Here is a 19484-nt window from a genome sequence, read left to right as displayed (position 1 = left end):
AGCATCACTCTTGGGCACAGGATCTTCTTACAACAACTAGAGTAATGGTGGCTGAAACGGACACATTTTGTAAAAATGAAACTTGTGAGACAGACTTGGATAGGTGTTTGGAAATCCTTTTTGTGTCCTTTCTGGAACATCTTGAGGCAAGCGGCAGATACACCACAAGCCCATGTTCTATTTATGTAACTTTTCTAAATTTATAACACATCTTTCTGATGCATATGTTTGGTATTCTTTTTAAAGATATGAAAACAGATGTGTATCATATCAGCCACTGATATAGCTTTCGATGAGAAAGGGGTAAAGCCATCTCAATAGTCAGAATTCTGGGCAGTCCAGCTAGGAACCCCATTGAGTACTGGAAACGTGCCTAAAATGAATGAGTTTGACATGAAATATTTTGTTTGGGGCCACTTCCCTCGCACAGTTTATCACCTAAAACAACAAGGGGTAGGGGGAGATTTAAAAGAATGTGCTATTCTAGAGAAAACTATTTTCAAAACAAAGCTGTCAAGATATATATATATATTCATATGGTACCAGAATGCTCTGCTTTTGATTATTTTTACAAGTACATTCTTTTTAAAGGAGCAGATTACACTGTATAATGAACCATGCATTTAAGCACAACTTCTCGATCAAAGGCCCCTTTATGTATTCAGGAGGGATTACAATTCTCCCTGATCCCTTGGAAAACAAATTTACAATATCAAAAGTTTTCTCCAGCTAAGTTATTCACGTAAAGTGAAGCCTATAAAGTGTTGGTGTAGCCCCAAGTGAAGGGAGGAGGAAAGAAAACAATACACATAGGCGACGCACTATGACAAGCTTCTGGCATTGATTGCATCTTTGAATTAGAGGCGTTTTTGAGAGCATGTTGATTCCTGATTCTTGAGCACTCCCAGCTTTAGATATTAAATGCATTGTTCTTTGTGAACTCGGGGCTTTTCATGGAGTGACGTGATGAACTTTACGTCCCGTGCAGAGCAAAAGATAACAATCAAAGCAGCCTCCCAAAACTCATCCCTTGGCTGCCTCCCTCCCCACTGAAGCAAACAGAAGAGCTTGTGCCGTCAGAGCAGAGAGGCAGTTGTAGACCTCCAGAGTCGAGGTAGCGTGTTTTTCTTCTCCAGGTTTTTCTGCTTAATCAGGTGGCAGCAGAAGACTCTTGTTAGTTAACCTTCCAAATGAATCAAGTTTATGAAACGCTTGATGCTTCTGTGATAGTTCAGGTACAACAACAAAGGGCCTTGCTGTGCAGGAGGAACCTTAATTTGACAGGCTAGAGATGGTGTTCAGGATTCAGTTGACCTGGAAGGGAGGATGGGCAGATAGGCAGGTGTGGACTATGGAAATGTGGAGTGGGAAGCTGGTATGTACAGGAATCCACATCCCCATGTTCAGCTGCATGATGTAATGTTCAAAAAGGGCCTTGCAGCACTTTAGGCACAGCTGGAAATTATGACTCTCCCTATGGGAGATTCCTTTATAGAGATAGATGGATTCTGGTCTGTATCAAATTTGCATATATTTGTTCCTAAAAGTCCATTCCATCCTGTTTCTGTATTTATCTGCAACTTACCTTTTTTTTTATTAAAAAAATGCATGCAAAATCCTATTTGGTTTTTTAAAAAGAATATTTAAATACAGTTGTAATTACATATCTTATTGCAGAAAGCATATTGAAATAATTTTATCTTAATGGATGCATTTTTAAATATGTTTTATCCTAAAACGTTTTGAGCCAAGAATTGTGGTCCGCACATTAGTCCGGGAGGAGTGACACAGGTCGGTCCACACTGGAATCCATACAAATGGAATTTCTTAACCAACTCTGATCCTTTTCTTGTCATAATAACACAAAGAAGAAGCAAGAGTCGAATGATTCTGAATTTTGGAACTTGTGCGGCATGTTGTAAGGGCCAAAAGTGCTGAGAGATAAATGAGGGAGATTCTTTTTGAATGAAGCAGGCTTACTTACCATCTCTTTCTCTTTCTCTCTCCCCCCTGCCACAAACAGCAACAGCTCTACATTGGCTCAGCTGTTGGCGTTTCACAGCTTCCCTTGCACCGCTGCGATGTGTATGGTAAAGCATGTGCCGAGTGCTGCCTTGCTAGGGACCCATACTGCGCCTGGGATGGTGCCTCGTGCTCTCGTTACTTTCCCACCGCTAAGAGGTAAGGATGGATTTGAGTGTCTTTCCACTTCTCCTTCAAGGTCCTCACCTGATTCCTTAAGTGACAGTTTCAAGCAGTAGTGGGCCCCATGGGGGGGGGAGGCAGCAGCGCACGCCTGACCGTCGGACACCTGCATCGCTGTGTGGTGTGTGTGGCATGGCATGAGGCAAACGCACTGGTGGAGCCAATCCGTCAGGCTTTCCACCTGACCACCACTTAGCCCTGTGACCAGCAGTCAGGTGAGTGCTGCTGCCGCATCTTCCACTACTGGTTTCAAGTGATACCCAGTTTCTGCTTAGGCCCTTGGTTCCAAAACTTTCCCCCTGCGGACCACTTGAAAATTGCCAAAAAAAAAAAAAAAAGGCAGATCGCTTCATGATTTTTCTGCCCATTGTAGCAGTGTGCTGCGCTAAGTGCTGTATCATTCTTAGTTCTATTTTTAATTGTCGTTTTTATTTTTTATACAGTGGTGCCTCACAAGACGAAAAGAATCCGTTCTGTGATTCTCTTTGTCTAGCGTTTTTTTTCGTCTTGCGAAGCAAGCCCATTGAAGGATTAGCGGATTAGCGCTATTAGCGGCTTTTAGAGGCTTTTAGCGGCTTATCTGCTGATTGGATCAGCTGATAAGCGGCTTAGCGCTATTAGCGCTATTAGCGGCTTTTAGCGTCTTATCTGCTGATTGGATCAGCTGATAAGCAGCTTAGCGGCTTAGAAAAGGGGGGGGAGGGGAAAAAACCAGCAGGAACTCGCAAGACATTTTCGTCTTGCGAAGCAAGCCCATAGGAGATTCGTTTTGCGAAGCACCTCCAAAACGGAAAACTCATCTAGCGAGTTTTTCCGTCTTGCGAGGCATTCGTCTTGTGGGGCACCACTGTATTCTATTGCGCTACAACGGATTCCACAGAAGAATGCATAGAAATAAGAAACACAGTGAACATGCAGTTACTAATCAGTATAAATATTCAGTGGGCATCTTCAACCACCAATCCCTGGACACATTATGAACCACGACAATTTGGGAACTCCTGGCTTAGACTGTGGCCACATTCAGGTGTTCACCTGAACACAAGAAGGCTTCACCTGGGGATGGAGGCAGGGGGGCACATTGAAGTCTTGCGCCAATGAGTCTGCGCCAATGAGTCTGGCTGCGCAGGCTCCACTTCTGGTCTTTGCATGTTTAGCGCAAAGGTCTGAAGACTGTTTCTGAGCATGCTCTGCTGGACACCTGGGAGCCCTGTCTAGTCAGGGTTCCAGATCACTCAGACTTTTCACTTAGAAACCATCTTCAGACCTAAGCATACAACTATCTGGAGAGGAGTCTGTGCACCTGAGGACATTGGACCAATCCCCTCATGCACGTCCCTGAGAACTTCCAGAGATAAAGCCTTCCTGTGCTGAAGCAAATTCCTGAACACACCATTCATGGTGGCATCCGCCTGTCTTGAGAGACAATGGAGAAGTCCGCCTTTGGAGGTGAAGTCAAACCATTGGGAGGTTGCAGCGCCTGATGTGTCAGTAGAGACCGATATGGGAGAGACATGTTTTGTTGCAGTTTGTCTGTTCATATTGAGCCTACAAATGATTTAGATTAGCAGGTTTCCTAATTAGTATAAATTTTCCCCATATTTGTGAGTATTAGATCCATGGGTATAACCCTAGCTCACTGATGTAAAAAGCCATTGGGTTATATTCAGCTACGTTTCAGCAGCAAACCTACTGGAAGCAACGGGCCTAAGTTGGCCATGTCTATGAATTTCAGTGAGTCTAAGTAGTACTTAGGGACGCGGGTGGCGCTGTGGGTAAAAGCCTCAGCGCCTAGGGCTTGCCGATCAAAAGGTCGGCGGTTCGAATCCCCGCGGCGGGGTGCGCTCCCATCACTCGGTCCCAGCGCCTGCCAACCTAGCAGTTCGAAAGCACCCCCGGGTGCAAGTAGATAAATAGGGACCGCTTACTAGCGGGAAGGTAAACGGCGTTTCCATGTGCGGCTCTGGCTCACCAGAGCAGCGATGTCACACTGGCCATGTGACCCGGAAGTGTCTTCGGACAGCGCTGGCCCCCGGCCTCTTAAGTGAGATGGGCGCACAACCCTAGAGTCGGACACGACTGGCCCGTACGGGCAGGGGTACCTTTGCCTTTACCTAAGTAGTACTTAGACTGAATACAGCCTAATATCTCTTTTAGATTTATCTAATATATCTTTTAGATTTTGACTAAATCCAAAGAAGCTTCACTGAATACAACAGATGCCAGGGGTGAAAAATGTGAGGGTTTTTCCTGGCTCCTTGACTTCTGCTTCCGTGATGAGCTTCCATCATTGTTCAGAGACCTAATCCTCTTTTGTCTCCCCCACAACCCACTTGCCTGACTTCTTCTTCCTTCGCTGTTTCTTTTCTTCTCCAAGCGAAGTGTTCAGCCTCTTCACAACATCTTTGTTTGCCCTGTTCTTTCTTCTGCTCAAAGGCATCTCTTTTCCATGGGTTGAACAGGGAGTTTTTTGCCACTACTGTTTTGATACAAAGGAAGTGGACAAAGCAAACACAGACATAGTTCTCCTTTCTACAGTGCACATTTTCTTTTTGAAAAGGTACAAAACATTATTAAAGCAAAGAAAGAGAGATCCAGTAGGTGGTTTGGTGTTGCTTAAAGACATGTTGCTATGGGTTGTAATAATAATTTTTGGTAGTTATTCAACCCACTAACTAGTTTTCAACCTAATGTTCTAACCAAGACATATAATTCATCCTATTCTGTGGCAAGCATTGCTTTAGATTATTTAACCCAAGCACCTGAGGTTTACTTAAATTCTGATTCTAGTCATCAGTACTTCATTGTTCTGCATCACCAAAATGGTGGCCAAGCCAGACTGAATAACTATTAACTCATACCTTTTATGCGCATTTTTTCTCTCCCATAGAATCCTGGGAAGTGCCGTTTGTTAAGGGTGCTGGGAATTGTAGCTCTGCAAAGGGCAGACTACAGTTCCCAGGACACTTGAGGCATGCTTTAAAGGTATGGCATGTACGCTGTGGGTTAAACCACAGAGCCTAGGGCTTGCCGATCAGAAGGTCGGCGGTTCGAATCCCCGTGACGGGATGAGCTCCCGTTGCTCGGTCCCTGCTCCTACCAACCTAGCACGTCAAAGTGCAAGTAGATAAACAGGTACCGCTCCAGTGGGAGGGTAAACGGCGTTTCTGTGCGCTGCTCTGGTTCGCCAGAAGCGGCTTAGTCATGCTGGCCACATGACCCGGAAGCTGTACACCGGCTCCCTCAGCCAATAAAGCGAGATGAGCGCCGCAACCCCAGAGTTGGCCACAACTGGACCTAATGGTCAGGGGTCCCTTTACCTTTACGTACGCTGCAGTCTAGAATGCAGATGCTTAGCCTTTTTTGGCAGCCTCCCTTGGTCACATTCCAGCAGCAGGTGTTGCCAGAAATGGGTGTCCCACACAGGCTCACAGCTCCCCCCCCCCACTCCCAGCTGATCCATGCAGATCATCTGAAGAGGACAGTTATTGCCCCCTTCCCAGTCATTGGAAGGTTTAATTTGCACTGTGTCTACTTAATTTTTTTAAAAAAGATTTTGTTGCCATCAAAACCAGTGAGGTTTGGGTTACCAAGAAGAGGGAATAACCACTTGAGGGAGTGGCTCTTCCCTGGGCCAGGTGTTAGCTACCCGTAGCCTGGCTACCTCTGAATCACTGTTGACGAAATGAAATAATCTAAAGAGACTGGGTTAGAGATATCTTGGCTGATCTCACTTTGTCTGAGAAGATGCCGCATTTGAGATTGGGCTGCATACATGCCACACGCTGAAAGCGCATTCGAAGCGTGTTATTTACCTCAAAGAATTGTGTGCTTGTCATTTGATACAGGTTGCTAGGAGGTGTAACTCTGAGAGGGGAAAGCGGCAGTGCCCAGAATTACTGGAGGGAAGGAATGTGTTTTGAATGTGCTTTCATGGCATTGTGTGCACATGGCTGTACTCTAGATTGAAGGAAGCCGTGGCTCCCTGGTGCGCACGCCGAACTCTCCTGAATTCAACTGCCTGCATCTCAGACACTTAATTTACTTGTAATCAATACCCCCCCAGGGCCTTGGCCACTGCAGCAACAATGCTCACTTGGGGTGGAATTATTGACTTCTGAATGCGAACACTGACAGAAAATGGTTTGGATTGTTGTTCACAAAAGGAATGGATCATTTCCTTCAAGCATCCATATCTCTGGGTGACATCTCTCTCTGAATATAACTAATAATATCCCTAGTGTTGTCTGGTTGACCCATTTGCTTTCCTGACAGAGGCATCCAGCAGGATTTCCCTAAATTGTTTTTAAGCCAAGAAAATCTTCACCAGCTCAGTTTCTGTGGGTCAGGCTGCCCTTCTAAAGTATTCCCCCCTTTTTGTTGTTGTTGAGTCATTTAGTTCTTTGTGACCCCATGGACCAGAGCACACCAGGCGCTTCTGTCTTCCACTGCCTCCCGCAGTTTGGTCAAACTCATGCTGGTAGCTTTGAGAACACTGCCCAACCATCTTGTCCTCTGTCATCCCCTTCTCCTTGTGCCCTCCATCTTTCCCAACATCAGGGTCTTTTCCAGGAAGACTTCTCTTCTCATGAGGTGGCCAAAGTATTGGAGCCTCAGCTTCAGGATCTGTCCTTCCAGTGAACAGTCAGGGCTGATTTCCTTCAGAATGGAGAGGTTTGATCTCCTTGCAGTCCATGGGACTCTCAAGAGTCTCCTCCGGCATCATAATTCAAAAGCATCCATTCTTCGGCGATCAGCCTTCTTTATGGTCCAGCTCTCACTTCCATACATCACTACTGGGAAAACCATGGCTTTTACTATACGGACCTTTGTTGGCAAGGTGATGTCTCTGCTTTTTAAGATGTTGTCTAGGTTTTCATTGCTTTTATATACCTATATTTAAAAATTCAGTGAATGAATGCAATGGAGATTTACTGGTTTCTCTAATCTGTTTCCTTTAGACGCACTAGACGACAAGATATCCGAAATGGTGACCCTCTGACTCACTGCTCTGACTTACAGCATCATGGTAAGACGCTTGATCATGACGTGATCCTTACTCAGCCAAAGGAAAGGGTCAGGAATGGAACCAGAGCAAATCTATTCCTCTTTAGCTCTAGTGAAACAAGCACAACAGCCTCCAATGTATGCTTACTTGGAAGTCTAGCCCACTGAGTTCAAAAGGAGTGCTTTTTTCTGGGGGGACGCAGGGGGACGCATACCCCTAAACATTTTGTGAATCTTTGTACTGTATTTATTTTCCCCCGATCTGAACTATAAAATGGTGATTTTCTTGAGTAAAAATGAGAGTACCCGGTGCCGGATTTACGTATAAACTAAACAAGTTATAGCTTAGGGCCCCCCCAAAAAAATTTAAATGGGAAAAAAACTGGATGTACATTTCCAAAATATAAAAAACAAATAAAATAAAACCTACACACAGCAACAGTAGCAAATGGCTTTAGATACCTATTAGGTCCATAAACTACCATATAGTATATATTCAGCACACACAAAAAGCGACAATTTGTTGTTGACAAAGGACAGCTGGACATATAAAGGGCCCCGTTACTTTCAGTAGCTCAGGGCCTCATTAAACCTAAATCCAGCCCTGAGAGTACCCATAAACATTTTTTTAGGGAGAAAAAAGCCCGCCCTGCTCTTGAGTAAACGTGTGTACAATTGTAGCCTAAAGCTGCAGTGCTTTGATTGTGATGGCTGCACTGCAGAGGGTTGGACTAGATGACCGTCAGAGTCCCTTCCAACTCTAGAATTCTATGATATACTTATGTAGGAATAACTCCTATTGAAGATGAAGAATTTGCTTCTGAGTAGACACACTTACCAGTACTATTGCGCTGCAAGTAAGTGTAAGTGCCCTAATATACACCTTACTAAATTTTTGCTCATTCATTTTACTAATAACCTCCCCCCCCCCCCACCGCATGCCTTCCCTTAATACATGCAATTTGTTTATTATCTTTTGGTTAATAAATGCAAACTGAATGGGGTTGCATTACAATGTGGAGAAATGGCTTATGTTTAGTTAGGAGTAAGTCCATTCAGTTGCTGCAGTTCTATGCATATCTGCGAACATGCCCCACTGAATTCATTGGGAGTTACTTCCAAGTAAACATGCTTGGTATGAGCATCTGCTTTATTTAGTTGCCTTAGTTATAGGCCGATAGTGCAAAAATCTTGTAATTTGTTAAGGTGGTATAACCAGGGTATTGTAGCCCCAAAGCCAGAGTTTTTCACCTATTTAGAATCATAGAATCATAGAGTTGGAAGAGACCACAAGGGCCATCGAGTCCAACCCCCTGCCAAGCAGGAAACACCATCAGAGCACTCCTGACATATGGTTGTCAAGCCTCTGCTTAAAGACCTCCAAAGTAGGAGACTCCACCACACTCCTGGGCAGCAAATTCCACTGTCGAACAGCTCTTACTGTCAGGAAGTTCTTCCTAATGTTTAGGTGGAATCTTCTTTCTTGTAGTTTGGATCCATTGCTCCGTGTCCGCTTCTCTGGAGCAGCAGAAAACAACCTTTCTCCCTCCTCTATGTGACATCCTTTTATATATTTGAACATGGCTATCATATCACCCCTTAACCTCCTCTTCTCCAGGCTAAACATGCCCAGCTCCCTTAGCCGTTCCTCATAAGGCATCGTTTCCAGGCCTTTGACCATTTTGGTTGCCCTCCTCTGGACACGGTCCAGTTTGTCAGTGTCCTTCTTGAACTGTGGTGCCCAGAACTGGACACAGTACTCCAGGTGAGGTCTGACCAGAGCAGAATACAGTGGCACTATTACTTCCCTTGATCTAGATGCTATACTCCTATTGATGCAGCCCAGAATTGCATTGGCTTTTTTAGCTGCCGCGTCACACTGTTGGCTCATGTCAAGTTTGTGGTCAACCAAGACTCCTAGATCCTTTTCACATGTACTGCTCTCAAGCCAGGTGTCACCCATCTTGTATTTGTGCCTCTCATTTTTTTTTGCCCAAGTGCAATACTTTACATTTCTCCCTGTTAAAATTCATCTTGTTTGATTTGACCCAGTTCTCTAATCTGTCAAGGTCATTTTGAAGTGTGATCCTGTCCTCTGGGGTGTTAGCCACCCCTCCCAGTTTGGTCTCATCTGCAAATTTGATCAGGATGCCCTTGAGTCCATCATCCAAGTCGTTGATAAAGATGTTTAATAGCATTTTCTTCAAAATGCTGTCCTGACTGCTCAGGATCTTGCTTTAGAGCTGCCCGATTTCTGCATTATTAAGGAGTTAGGCTGATTTGCAGCCCTTGATGAGGAAACGATTTCTAAGCAGCTCATTATGTTCAGCCATAACGCTGACTTTAAAATGAGCCCCACTGCCTGATGGAAAACTAGGAAGTGGCAACGTTCCTCCACGTGCTTTGCCTGCAGAAGGAAGGTCAAAGGATCAACTCCTGGCAACTCCAGTGAAAAGGAGGCAAGGATGGGAAAGATCTCTGCATGAAATCTTGGAGTGATGCTGCTGTTCTGAGAGGGTGTTTCTGGGCTGCATAGGACAGTGGCCCGACCTGGCATTGAAAGAGGCATTGCATGTCTGTAGGCTCTGTTGATGCCAGCCTTCTACAATGCATGTTGAACTTGCACCCTTCGTGTCTGCAAAGGGTGGGAGACTGAATGATGCAGTCAGACCTTCCCAGTGGCGTAGCGTGGGTTGTCAGCACCCGGGGCAAGGCAAGTAATTTACGCCCCCTAACCCTAACTCCCAGATGTTGCGCCCGGTGCGGCCGGCCCCCCCCCCTGCACCGCCCACGCTACGCCACTGGACCTTCCTCTCCAAAGGAAGAAATGCCCTTGTCTACCACCTTACAAGGAAGATGGCCCCCTCGGAAACGAGCTTGCTTGGCACCAAGCCATATAATAATAATAATAATAATAATAATAATAATAATAATAATAATAATAATTTTATTTGTACCCCACCCTCCCCAGCCAAGACCGGGCTCAGGGCGGCTAACAACCAATAATAAAAACAAGTTGATTAAAATAAAATAAAATAAAAGATTAAGATACAACATTAAAACATTAGGGTGCAATCTCTTCATAGGAGGAGAAAGGAAAAGGAAAGAGGGGGACGGAATCAAACTGATTCTAAGCCAAAGGCCAGGCGGAACAACTCTGTCTTACAGGCCCTGCGGAAAGAAATCAGATCCCGCGGGGCCCTGGTCTCAAGAGACAGAGCGTTCCACCAGGCCGGAGCCAGTGTTGAAAAGGCCCTGGCTCTGGTTGAAGCTAATCTAACTTCCTTAGGACCCAGGACCTCTGGGGTGTTGCTGTTTATGGACCTTGAGGCTCTCCATGGGGCATACCGGGAGAGGCGGTCCCGTAGATGCGAGGGTCCTAGGCCATATAAAATCACTTACAGCGCAGTTCTGTGCTCGCCTACTCAGAAGTAAGTCCCCTGAATTCAATGAGGAAAGTGAGCCTAGAGGGTTGCAGCCTAACTGGTTAAACCAACCAGCAACCTTGTGTTGGTTCCACAGTTGTTCACTCTGGTTAGTTGATTGATAGCTGCTTGTCTCTCTTCATTTTGCTTGTATTGGGGCAGTTAAAGAGCACTATAAAGTATATGGTTATTGATTTAAAATTCCCAGGCCAGGCAAAGGATGGGACATAAACCATTTTTCCCAGTTCACCAATTATTCACATTCCAGTACAGTGCAGGAGTGGAAAATACAGCTTTTGAGCTTATGCAGCACTGCCCTCTCCTGGAGAGATGCAGCTATTCCTGGTTTTATGCTAGACATAGAGTCTGACTAGATAATCCTTCATGCGCAGGCAATAGAAAAAAACACGAGACAGATACAGGATAGATATGTTCTTTGTTGTTGTTTAGTCGTGTCCAACTCTTCATGACCCCATGGACCAGAGCACGCCAGGCACTCCTGTCTTCCACTGCCTCCCGCAGTTTGGTCAAACTCCTGTTAGTAGCTTTGAGAACACTGTCCAACCATCTCGTCCTCTGTCGTCCCCTTCTCCTTGTGCCCTCCATCTTTCCCAACATTAGGGTCTTTTCCAGGGAGTCTTCTCTTCTCATGAGGTGGCCAAAGTATTGGAGCCTCAGCTTCAGGATCTGTCCTTCCAGTGAGCACTCGGGGCTGATTTCCTTCAGAATGGAGAGGTTTGATCTTCTTGCAGTCCATGGGACTCTCAAGAGTCTCCTCCAGCACCACAGATATAGATTGTGGCTTATGTCTTGCTCACACCACTTCCCAAACCAAGAGAGGGAGCACACTGGATGCAGAGTACACAGGAATGGGCAGACAGCCAGACCCTGTGTAGACACAATATTTTTAAAGCACACTTGAAGCACACTTCCCACCCACTCAAAGAAATCGGGTCACTGTAGTTTATTCACCACAAAGTCACAGTTCTCTGCAACCCTTAACAAACTATTGGGCCCATAATTCTTAGAGGGAGCGAATGTGCTCTGGATGTGCTTTAAAGTTGTAGTGTGTACACAGCCCAATAAGACTCTGTTCTGCTGCCATTACAAATAAGGTTTTCTGTGTTGATGTTCATTCCAAATCCCTGACACAATGCTTCTCAAGTAGAACCATTTCAAAGATGAAACTCAAAGGTCGCTCTGCTCATCCCCCTGTTGAGGGAGTATTCCATTTACTTGCTGGGAATCAAGTTATCACAACCCAAAGAGAAAAGAAAACCGGAACAATTCATTTCTTATTGATTTGGTGTCTGTTGACGACTTGATATTTCATTTTTACAAGCTGGGTGGCAATAATTCATTTTATTCAACCCCACACACACACTTGCATCTGGATGGCTGCATGTCGTTAATGTATGATTCCTGTGTCAACATCAGAGCAACTGGTCTGCCAGCTTTTTTTCCTTTTGGCAGCACAGTTTAGCAAACAGCTTTTTGTTTGCTAGATTAGTGCACAGCCAAAATGAAGTCAAACAAGACTTGACAATGGATTACACTGCAAGAGGCTCTTAGTCACATAGCCCTCATTTCTAGAACAAACAAACAAAAATGGGGTTCTGTAAAGATTCTGAACCTGAAGCAACCCGCCCCCCCACCAAAAAGACCAATCTTAATCAAAGTAACCTTGCACGATCTAAACACCCTTGGGCATTGCTGAGGGCTGCGTTGCCCGTTGCAGCACAAAAAAATGTTCAGCAATCCCATGACACACTTTAGAGTAATCCATTTATTTTCCTGGGCTCTCGTCTAACAATGTGCCCTATGTGGCAGCCGAAGAGCCATGAGCAGAGGGGAAATGAACATTAACACCTTTTCAAAATGTTTGCCCAAGAGGGCTAGTATTGCGGACTCGGAAGCAGTTTTCAGGCTTTGGCATAAGGAGGAAATTGTTCTGCTTCTCGGGCAACCTATTTCACAAGTAGAAAAACATACAGCACGCGGTTTAAACCAGCCTTTTTGTTTTTGCTTATCCTTTCTTGTGTATTTGCTCCCAATAGTTATTGGGCCATTGCAATTTAAATCCCATTTTAAAAGGAGGGGGGCGGTTAAAATGAAGCCTTGAAATCTTAGACCTTAATGCCTTTGTGGTGCTGCAGCAGAAGCAACTGCCATATAAATCCAAAGGCAAGCCAACATTTCTTGCAAATTGATGGATAACTTGAAAACAATGTTGTTACAAAAAGGAAGTAATTTATTTCACTTTCTTTCACTCGTCCGCAAGGTCTGGTTTATTAGGCTTGTTATGTTTCCATAAATTATTACGGCTTACAAGAGGAAGTGATTAATTGAATAATGTTTCCACAAAAACAAGATTTCTGGTCATTAACAGCTGCAGCAGCAAACTGCAGTGCCATATAACCTAAACGCACTTCGGTTTTTTATTTTATTTTTGAAAGCCTTACATTTTATGGCTTTATGTTGAAGTAGATCATAGACCTCTTGAGGCACAATTAGATCTTCTGACACCACACCCAAACTATTGAAAACTTGTTCACCCATTTGAAAAATATCTCATATTTTAAGCCAATGAAATGAAGCTAAGGGATAAAGTGAGTCAACTTGTGCCATGAATTAATATATTGTTTTTAAAAATCTTTGTCATATAATAATTAATAAATGCCCAAGTATGTGGGGTTTTTTTTTAAAAAAAAAAATGACTCCCATTTAAGAAAAGAGCATGCTTAGGACTAGTGCAGTCATTCCTGATGGTTTAGTAATACATAAATGAGTTAAAATATCCTCCGGGATCATGCACTCCCTCCCCTCTCCCTTCTGGGACACAAATTCTGGAAGGTCAGGGCTGGACTATGTCAGCCTGAGGTGACCCAGGATCAGAATCTCTGTGACAAGTCAATAAAGGTAAAAGTAAAGGGACCCCTGACCATTAGGTCCAGTCGTGACTGACTCTGGGGTTGCGGGGCTCATCTCACTTTATTGGCCGAGGGAGCCGGCGTACAGCTTCCAGGTCACGTGGCCAGCATGACTAAGCCGCTTCTGGCAAAACAGAGCAGCGCACGGAAACGCCGTTTACCTTTCCGCCGGAGTGGTACCTATTTATCTACTTGCACTTTGATGTGCTTTCAAACTGCTAGGTAGGCAGGAGCAGGGACCGAGCAATGGAAGCTCACCCCGTCGCGGGGATTCGAACCACCGACCTTCTGATCGGCAAGTCCTAGGCTCTGTGGTTTAACCCACAGTGCCACCTGCATCCCTACTGTGACAAGCCAATAGCTGGGCCCATAGAACGAGTCAGGACTGAAGAAGAGGCAAGACCAGGAAGCTACAGAGGCTGTGCACATGTTGTCTTTTCCCCTGGCTCCAGTCCGCTCCCCCTGCTGGCTCAGGATTTGGTCTACACATGACATTTCCCTGTCGTTTATTGAGAAATACTACTGTTTTAGGTGGTTTCCCTCAAACCAGCTTCAACCCGAAAGGGAAACTCAAGCCATGTTCCAATCAGCCAAGGTGTGTACGTTTGAGACAGTCGCTGTCCGTGCACAGGTGACAGGTTGCAGGGGTGGGGAAGCCAAGCAGGTAATGTGCATCAGGTGGAGACATCCCTGCTCTGGTATACAGACCAGCAGCAGGCTAATGCAACTTGACATGTAGACGGGGAAACAGCGTTGCTGTGTTTTGAACCGCTAATCTGTACATATCCTGAGTCAGACTGTCAGTTCCATATTACTCTGTATCACCTGCTCTGATCTGCAGTGGCTTTCCAGGGTTTGAGGTGGCTGGCTCTCTCAGCCCTAACTGAAGATGCCTGGGATTGAACGTAGGAGCTTGCACCTGCCAAGCTGTCCCACTGTGCTGCAGCCCTTCTCCAAAGACAGGGACACACCAGATGTCTTCATTGGTCAAGAAAGTTTCAGCTGGACCAGGAAGCTCTTTCTACTCCTTCCTGCCCAGAAGGATGCAGCGGCCGGCCTGGGTGGGCAGAGTCGATCCAGGGCCTGACGTTCAGTTGTTCTAGTAACATTCAGATGTCCTTGTTTTTCCTTCCTTGTCCTGCAGATAATCCAAGTGGACATGGGCTGGAAGAGAAGATCATCTACGGAGTGGAGAACAGCAGCACGTTCCTGGAATGCAGCCCCAAATCTCAGCGTGCTCTGGTCTATTGGCAATTCCAGAAGCAAAACGATGACCGAAAGGAAGAGGTATGCATGCTTGAAAGTACATCCCAGGACTTTCTGGTTCAACAGCGTGTTCAGTCTCTCTGGCCCAGTTCTCAAGAATCTGGGACCCGTGGGTCCCAGCTGTACCACTTCAGGATTGTAGCAGCAGGACTCACATGATAAAATGTTCCTGCTTACTACACAACACCCCTCCCCTCAAAAAACCCCACATCTACATAGATGAGATGTCAGGGAGTAAGGCTATAGCCTAGCTTTCTCCCTGACATGTTGCTGGGCCCTTTAAAAAATAAATAGAAATAAAGCAAAATTCAGTTTTGTGGGGCCCCATCTTCTGTCTGAAATGACCAAGGCACAAGTTTGTAGTTTGATTCCTCGCCCCACCCTGCTTCTTGCTCACTCCCCCCCCCCCCAAGAAAGCAGAAGAGTTGGGTGTGGAAACATCTCAAAGAAATTGGGCTGTTTCCAAACCTGCCAGTTTTAGGAGAGACTGTGGAGGCATTTGGGAGGTGGCAGCTTCTATATCCCTGCCGCAAGGCCCAATATTTACCTCAGAAGGAACAGTGATTAGATGGGCACCAGCTTTAAGATGTCTAGAGAGTCAGACTCTCCCATCCTTATGAGGTAAATAGATTTGCTTGAGCTCGGGGACTCAGCTGCTGTGCTAAACCCATTGTTAGTGTAAGCTCTTAAAATTCCTCCATGGTGGTCATTTGTTTTTTTGCTTCCATGATGATCTTCACTTCAGGAGCTCAAAGCAATGTCTTTCCCGTATCCTCAATCTGTGCCATCTTTGCACCTTGCAGCAGCAGCAACAAAGAGGCCCTAAAACCCTCGTGAGGATGCTGAGCTTCTGAAGTAATCCCCATGGCAACAAAAAGCTTTCCAGGCCGTTATAGACAGAAATGGTTAAGTGAGGAGTTCGGTGTCTCCGCTCCTGCCCTTGCACAGTTACCTATATAATAATATGGTTGTGCTTTTCATTTCCCCAGGTGCTCTGGGGGATTAGTAGGAATGTAGACATCCTACAAGTCTGGAAGGCCACTTCATCACCTCATTTTTAACAGAATAACCTTTCCCCTGCTGGCTAGACGCCACCTGAGGGTGGGGGAGAGGAAAGAAAGAAAGAAAGAAAGAAAGAAAGAAAGAAAGAAAGAAAGAAAGAAAGAAAGAGAGTTAAATGTTATGAATCCAAGGGACATATTTTATTCACAGCTAGAGGTTTTGTATAGTTAAGTTTCTAAAACTTCATTATTTGAGGGTTGGGTTTCCCCCCCCCCAAAAAAAGGGGGGTGGGAAGAATAGAGCATGCTCTGTCATGTTACGAAATAGCACCTGGCATTTGCCCTTCTTTAGCCACATGGATAAAGTTGGTGGATTTTATCATTTGTGCAATCCTTCACATGTTCACTCAGAATCATGCTTACTGGGTTAAGTGGGACTTACTCTCGGGTAAGTGTAAACAGGATTGCAGCCAGTGTTTGTGCCTGTGTATGTATTATTTATAAATGTGTACACACACACACACACAAACACACACACACACACACACACACACACACTACCCTTTGGCAAAGAAATGGAAGATGGCAGGCAGGTATCTTCCCTAGTCCTTGTCTCCCAAAATGATCTCTGGCCAGGTACCATTACTACATAAGCTGTGGCTGAAAAGTTCTTTTGTTTCTTCACTGAGACATGGTTTCACTTAGAGACCTAGATTTGGACCAGAGGACTCCAGCTCCTGCCCCACATCTCCTAAGCTCCGATTAAACTTTTGAAGTGGGAAGCTGCATGCATGCAGGTCTGTTTCACTGCCCTGATTCCCATAGATTCATTTTTGTAGCCATTTGAAATCCTAACATTTTTTTCTGCCCTGTAACATTTTTTTCTCCATTTCTGAACACTGTAACATACGATGAGGTGTGCTGAAAATTCCATTTCAGGGCAAACAGCCTCATAATATGCTTGGTTGTTTTACCAAGTTCTTGACTGGTTTCAGAGAGCATGGTGTTTATCATATTTGGATCCCCATTCCTTCCAAAAAACCTTAGAGTAGCATTCTGTTTTTATATCAAAGCACCTTCAGTAAAGGTAAAGGTAAAGGGACCCCTGAACATTAGGTCCAGTCGTGACCGACTCTGGGGTTGCGACGCTCATCTCGCTTTACTGGCCGAGGGAGCCGGTGTACAGCTTCCGGGTCATGTGGCCAGCATGACTAAGCCGCTTCTGGCGAACGAGAGCAGCGCACGGAAACGCCGTTTACCTTCCTGCCGGAGCGGTACCTATTTATCTACTTCCACTTTGACGTGCTTTCGAACTGCTAGGTTGGCAGGAGCTGGGACCAAGCAACGGGAGCTCACCCCATTGCAGGGATTCGAACCAGCAACCTCCTGATTGGCAGGTCCTAGGCTCTGTGGTTTAACCCACAGTGCCACCCGCGCCCCCCTCTGTTAGGTAGTTGAGGCTAAATCACCTAAAGTCTTGGTTCAGTGAGCTTCATGGCTAAGTACAGTTTCAAATCCTGGTCCTCTGCTATCCAAGTGTTCTACGCGATGCTGGCACACAGTGTTGAGGCTTTGTGAGAGAGTTGGAGAGCACTATTGAGAACAGTGACCCCTTTCTTTGCCTCCTTGACAGATCAAAGTAGATGATCGCCTGATCCGGACAGAGCAAGGTCTACTGCTGCGGAGCTTGCAGCGGAAGGACTCAGGCATTTACTTCTGCCACGCTGTGGAGCACGGCTTCATGCAAACTCTCCTCAAGGTGACCCTGGAGATCATCGACACGGAACACCTTGAAGAGCTGCTTCATAAAGAGGAAGAGGGAGATACCTCCAAGATCAAGGAAGCTTCTAACAGCATGACCCCAAGCCAGAAGGTCTGGTACAGGGACTTCATGCAGCTCATCAACCACCCCAACCTCAACACCATGGATGAGTTTTGTGAGCAGGTGTGGAAAAGGGACCGCAAACAACGGCGCCAGAGGCCCGCCAATGCCCAGGTGAACACAAACAAGTGGAAGCATCTACAAGAGAACAAGAAAGGCAGAAATAGGAGGACCCATGAGTTTGAGAGGGCGCCACGGAGTGTCTGAGCTACAGTTACCTCTAGGAGCTTCATCCGAGTAGAAACTTGCATAGACAAGATAACTGGAAATAAAATGCAATATACATGAACTTTCCCCATGGCATTTTATGTGGATGTTTACAGAGAGCTAGGAGGCTCAAACAATTTCCATCTTGTTTGAAATGAACCCAGTTTGTTTGTTAAAAGAAACACAAACCACTGACCCTCTACTCTCCAGCATTTTGGGGACATAAGCTTGTTCCGAAACTAACTTATTGTTTCATGGGATCTGCAGCAAGGCTGTCTTGGCAATCCCCTTTGGACTTGAGGTATAAAATTGTCACCTGCCATTCTGCCATTTTGAAAAAGAATAAAAGAGGGAGGTGCAGAACAGCTCTCATCAGCCATGCTAATTTTCCTGAACTTAACTAAAAACTTGCATAGACCTTTATCCAGCTGATGAACACTTTCCCACTTGGTTGTACACATGACTGTTTTTTGTCCCCCCCCCCCTTCTGGTCTACAAGTCCTCTTGTTTAGATATGTACTGGAAGAAGGAAATCAATACTGTGCTTGATTGCTTACTGAAGTCGGAGCGCCATGAACCATTAATTATCTGAAGCAGCAGCAAGTGGAACATTCTGACCTACTACTGATGACACCCCTAACCTTTGACCTAAAGATGTATTTTATTAAAACAATTATTTAAATGTACCACAACCAATATGCAGTCAAAGATAGCTCTTGGTGGGTGGGTGGGGGAGGAAATAGAATAGGCTTTTGTCTGACAATATTCTAATATTCTAATTTTTAATTATTTTAAATAGGGAAAACAAAGGTTTCTGTTGCTCAATTTTAAATGTCTGTTATCAAACATTTGTTCAACACAGTCAGCAAACTCAGCTCCTTGCCAGACATTCTCTATGATGAGTAACTTCCAACCTGATTTATCCTTCCAAACCAAGTTTTTTTCTGGCAAAAGAGTCTGTATTGCATGGACAGATTTTCTTTTTTTCCCTCCCTGATTGTTCAGTATGAAAGACTTCAGCTTGTATAATACTTTGATACAAACAGAAATGGATTGAAGCAATGAAGGGAAACTTGGTTGACTTAAGCTGTATATTTTATTTTTAATTTCAAAAGACTGTGAATAGCATTAAAATATCTCCTCTGCTCATGACCTCATTATGTGGATGGCAAAAACTCAACACTGTAAGATGCAGAATCCATCTGACCTGCTCATACAGTCAATGTTGTGGTTTTCAGATGGCATTCTGGCAGTGCCTGTAATTTTTTGGAGATGTCTAGGGTGTCTCAATGAGAAGAGCTGCACCTGGGTAATATTGGGTATGTATGACACAGAAAGCAAGCATAAAGCCTAACAGACTTGGGCCAGGTGGTTGTGTGGACAACACAAATTGGAACATGCCCCAGAATCTCTTTGATGCAACAGAGCCTCCAGGGTCAGGAGTGCTCTGATGGTGTTTCCTGCTTGGCAGGGGGTTGGACTCGATGGCCCTTGTGGTCTCTTCCAACTCTATGATTATATGATTCTATGATTCTATGAGGGCATTCAAGTTGATGTGAAA

At 45.1% G+C, this 19484-nt stretch overlaps 1 protein-coding gene across 1 annotated transcript in view; it reads left to right on the top strand.

The window, feature by feature from the left end:
- Positions 1-19075, top strand: part of SEMA3A (semaphorin 3A) — a 201053-nt gene extending 181978 nt beyond the window's left edge. Inside the window, exons 14-17 of the mRNA XM_083503348.1 lie at positions 2024-2181; positions 7167-7234; positions 14712-14854; positions 17468-19075. Of these exons, the coding sequence (XP_083359474.1) occupies positions 2024-2181; positions 7167-7234; positions 14712-14854; positions 17468-17923 (825 nt within the window). The 3' untranslated portion in view covers positions 17924-19075. The remainder of the gene's footprint in view (positions 1-2023; positions 2182-7166; positions 7235-14711; positions 14855-17467) is intronic.
- Positions 19076-19484: the final 409 nt, after the last annotated feature.

This window comes from Podarcis liolepis (genome assembly GCF_965112155.1).
Source record: "Podarcis liolepis genome assembly, chromosome: 5".
NCBI classification, from domain to species: Eukaryota; Metazoa; Chordata; class Lepidosauria; order Squamata; family Lacertidae; genus Podarcis; species Podarcis liolepis.
Note: the sequence above shows the minus strand (reverse complement) of the source record. Positions and strands in the feature narration are given on the sequence as shown.